Source organism: Colobus angolensis, unplaced genomic scaffold (genome assembly GCF_000951035.1).
Source record: "Colobus angolensis palliatus isolate OR3802 unplaced genomic scaffold, Cang.pa_1.0 Scaffold24, whole genome shotgun sequence".
Taxonomy (NCBI): Eukaryota; Metazoa; Chordata; class Mammalia; order Primates; family Cercopithecidae; genus Colobus; species Colobus angolensis.
The window spans coordinates 3,134,951-3,139,771 of NW_012115599.1; the positions used below are offsets into that span (position 1 = coordinate 3,134,951).

The 4,821-nt window shown below is 44.6% G+C and overlaps 1 protein-coding gene across 4 annotated transcripts in view; it reads left to right on the top strand.

Annotated features, from left to right (window-relative positions):
* The window catches only part of ADD2 (adducin 2 (beta)), a 109,973-nt gene that overhangs the window by 82,504 nt on the left and 22,648 nt on the right, over positions 1-4,821 (top strand). For all 4 annotated transcript variants that reach the window (XM_011945220.1, XM_011945219.1, XM_011945222.1 and 1 more), the window contains one exon: positions 2,530-2,706. In XM_011945220.1, the coding sequence (XP_011800610.1) occupies positions 2,530-2,706 (177 nt within the window). The remainder of the gene's footprint in view (positions 1-2,529; positions 2,707-4,821) is intronic.

Consider the following 4,821-nt stretch of genomic DNA (forward strand, 5'->3'; position numbering starts at 1 on the left):
CCCCCCCCCCCCCCCCCAGCTGGTAGAGCAGAGAGGCTTCTAGAGGCGGGAATAGAGCTGGAAGATGTGAAAGAAAAAAGCAGGAAAACCTAGAGGAGGCGTGGGCGGATCAGGGCATGAAGAGCCTAGGTAACAGCGACTGCAGGTGCCGCTGGGAGCACAACCCTGGCCAGGTCATTTTTGGGTGAAGCAGCCAGCACTGAAGCTCTGTTTCCATTGCGGGCCAAGTTTTCTCCCTTGGTGACCTTGGCAAACAAGCGAATGTGGCTATGGTCATGTTAGGAGTTCAAGGCTGAGAGCCTATTTATTTCTCCTGGGGATGGTGTTCTCTCTGCTCCCCATCAATTTGGGGTTCCAGGAAACTAGGTCGTCCCCCACTGAGAGAGGCAGCTCCCTGCTCTGCCGACAGGCAGATGGGAAGAAGCTCAGGCAGTTCTTCTCCATCTGCTACCCATCACCATGGAAACCGGGGGAGGAAGAGGGAGGTGGGAGGAGGCAGCTCTTACAAGGTTGTGGGCAGTCTCTCCCTCTCTTCTTCTCCGTTAAGTATGGGCCCCCAGGGAATAGCGCTTCTCAAAATTCATTCATCAGAACATATATACGGCACCCCATATGTCCCAGGTGCTACACTAAGTGCTTTATTACCTTAAAGACTTCTCACAAGGTAGGTACTGCTATTTTCATTTTAGAGGAAACTGAGGCACACAGATGGTAAATAGCTGCTAAAAGTCACATAGTTGGTAAGTGGCAGAGCCAGGATTCAAACCCAGGCAGCCTGGTGCCTAGATCTGTGCCCTTAAACATTACCTGGAGAAGCGCTGCCTCACCAGGGCTGTGAGGGGCAGTGGGAGAGGTCTGTCTGTCCTCTGCTAGACGCATGGCTTGGATGAGATAGGCGTAGATAATATTCTTGCTTTCTTCTCTTCACAGGGTGACAGGGGTCACATGGGAGGGCTGCCTGGCTGACCTCAGAGAAGTATCACAGGGGCATTTGTTAAATGATGAATTTAACACACTCTAAGGTCTGTCCCTGATCCTCTTGGGTTCATAGACCTGTATTTGTCAGCAGGTTAAACTGGATTTTTTCATTTCCAGTAAAAAGTAACTGTCATAAAAGTACTGAAAGTTTGTGTAATTAAAGCAGTTTCCCATAACAAGCAGGCTAACATGGGATATCATATTTTATTCGGAATGCTAACATAATAATGTGCAGTGCAAAACACCTGGCTCACCACCTGGAATATTCACAAGCCATTGTCCCTTTATGTAGCTGGATTTATCATCCAGGAAGCCAAACCCTAACCAATTATATCTGAGTGGTAGATACATGAGGGTAAATAGAATGTACCATTAGATGAGCATGGAATTAAAAAAAAAGAGGATTTGTTAGATTAATGAGTGTTTTTTAGGATCATTCTAAAATTGCCTACTGTATACACACACCTCTTATCCTAATACTCAGAGTCCATTGCCTACAACCACTTCCATTGCCCTCCCCATGTAGCCTTGACAATGGGACAAACAATCTAAGTCCATGAGTGAGAACTCTCACCCCTGCACAGTGCTTGGCTGTAGGCATTTTATCTGTCTCCTTTTTCTGGGCTTCCTTGACTGACTAACCCTATTGTGGAGAATGTATTCTTCCTTTGGACCTGTGAATTCATCCCATGAGGTTACAAATAAATTTCATTGGCTTGGGAGCCAGCCTATTTCTTTCAAGTGACTTTTAAAAAAATATAGGAGAGGTCAGCCATAGTGGTTCATGGCTGTAATCCCAGCACATTGGGAGGCCAAGGCAGGTGGATTGCTTGAGCCCAGGGGTTCGAGACCAGCCTGGGCAACAGGGCAAGACCCCATCTCTACTAAAAATACAAAAATTAGCTGGGTGCAATGGTGCACATCTGTAGTCCCAGCTACTCAGGAGGCTGAGGTGAGAGGATAGCTTAAGCCTGGGAGGTTAAGGCTGCAGTGACCTGAGATTGTGACACTGCCCTCCAGCCTGGGCAACAGAGACCCTGTCTCAAAATAAAAATAAAAAACATCTGAGATATTTCAAACATACAGAAAAATGCAGAGACTAACATAATAGACACCTATACTTACCACTCAGATCAAACATATTCATAACCTCTGGCTTCAAATCTTGAAGAAACAAAATATTACAGACAAGAACTGAAGTCCCCTTTGAAGTCCTTTCCAGTCTCATCTTCCCTCCCTCCCTAGATATAATCACAATTCTAGGTTAATCTGTATCCCAGGTAACTTTCAGTCCTCTGTTTTGTTTGAGTCTTAAGGTTTAACGCTTGCTATTTCCTTCTTTATAATCTCTAAGAACTGGCATCAGGAAATAAACTAATAGCTCTTTTCTTGGAAATGGGTGCATGCCTATCAAGTGTGGATGGCTCTTTCTCAGTTTGGCCTCTAAGTTCTCCTCTATGACTCCCCACTCTCTCATCACATGTAGGAGCATACATAAGTGCAGGGTACTCGTGTGCACATGGGCTGAGGGCTCTCTGCTCTTTGCTACAGGTGTCGGCTCTGTCCAGTGCCGGGGGAGTGGAGAACCTCATCCTCCTGGAGCAGGAGAAGCACCGGCCCCACGAGGTGGGCTCTGTGCAGTGGGCCGGGAGCACCTTTGGGCCTATGCAGAAGAGCCGGCTGGGGGAGCACGAGTTTGAGGCCCTCATGAGGATGCTGGACAACCTGGTGAGTCTGCTGACATTGCCCTTCCAGGCCAGTCCATTGAGGCTTAGCCCCCTGGAACCAGGAATTACAAGGCATCGGGTGGGCACAAGAACTGCCAGCATCACAGTTAGGTTGTTGAAGCCTTGTTGATGGGAAATTTCATTTAGAATGTGTGGTTATTCTAATAGTGGTTGAATTTTTGTAAACTGTGGACTTTGCCATCACCAACTAAGTGTTGTGGATGTTGTCATATCTGCAGAGTCCTCTATGAAAAGTTGTAGTCTAGGCCGGGCGCAGTGGCTTACACCTGTAATCCCAGCACTTTGGGAGGCCAAGGCAGGCAGATCACGAGGTCAGGAGATTGAGACTAGCCTGACTAATGCAGTGAAACCCTGGCTCTACTAAAAAAAAAAAAAAAATACAAAAAATTAGCTGGGCTTGGTGGCACACGCTTGTAGTCCCAGCTGCTCGGGAGGCTGAGGCAGGAGAATTGCTTGAACCCAGGAGGCGGAGGTTGCAGTGAGCTGAGATTGTGCCACTGCACTCTAGCCTGGGTGACAGAGTGAGACTCCATCTCAAAAAACAAAAAAGGTCATAGTCCAGTAAAAATCAGGACACAGAGCCTATCTTATACTAGGGCTTTGCTCATATCTTTTGTATAGTTAATTTTGTCTTTCTGTCCATTTCATGACTTTTAATGCAGAAAACACATAATACTACTAATTTTCTTAATCCTAGGCAGCACCTTTGTAACAATATCCTATTGTAGTGAATAAATGGACTAATCAATTATGTAACGAATTAAACTAGCATGTGTCTAGGAGTGGGCTGGCTCTTCAAAGGATACCAAAAAAATTTTAAGACATACTTTCGTCTTCTAAGGGCTAACAATTTAGCTGATAATATGGGATATAAACAGGTGACAATTCAGGAACAAAAGGAAAGCATATGCAGTGAGGAGCTAATTGCATAAGAGGCTGTAACTTCTTAGATTGCTCAGAGAAGTGAAAGATGAACTCTGTTTATAACGTTCCGTCTGATTCATTTTTCTCATTCTCACTGCTACCATCTTGGGCCTTCTTTATCATGTCAAGGTTATTGCAGTAATGAATACATTTCTCCCTGCCTTCGGTTCCTCCTAATCATCTCTACTTTGTTACTAGGCTGACCATGAGGGCCACTTTATAATAATGAAAGGTACAATCCACAGTGAAAATACAACTCCCATTAACATTTGTATGCTGAGTAATCTCTGCCTAAAGAAAGCACCACGACTAGATGGTTTCATACAAGAATTCTTTCCAACCTTTAAGACACAGATAATTCTGTTATTTAAACTGTTTCAGAGAGGAGTGAAAAAAGAATACTAAGCCATAATGATTGTAACATAATTAGACCAATTTTTCTTTGAACGTTGATGAAAAATGCTGCATGAAAACTAGTAAATAGTATCAAGCCTAATAGTAGAATAATAATATACAATAACTGGTGGCTCATTCTTAGAATTCAGTGATGGCTTAATAATACCAATCTATAAATCTTTTAAATGTATTTCATGATATTGAAGCATCAAAGGATAAAAACTTTTGATCTGTCCAGTATGGTGGCTCACTCCTGTAATCTCAGCACCTTGGGAGGCCGAGACAGGTGGATTGCTTGAGCCCAGGAGTTCAAGACCAGCCTGGGCAACATAGCAAGACTCTGTCTCTACAAAAAATACAAAACATAGCCAGGCATGGTGGCATGTGCCTATTAAACTTTTAAACAAAACAATTATTCTTGGTCATAGCACTATTATTTAATACTATTCTAGAAGAATACTGGAATTCAATCCAAGGCAATGAAGTATAAGAGGTATAAATATTTTCACGCCTGTAATCCCAGCACTTTGGGAGGCTGAGGCAGGTGGATCATGAGGTCAGGAGATCGAGACCATACTGGCTAACACGGTGAAACCCTGTCTCTACTAAAAATACAAAAAATTAGCCAGGCGTGGTGGCGGGCACCTGTAGTCCTAGCTACACGGGAGGCTGAGGCAGGAGAATGGTGTGAACCCGGGAGGCAGAGCTTGCAGTGAGCCGAGATCACATCACTGCACTCCAGCCTGGGCAGCAGAGCGAGACTCTGTCTCAAAAA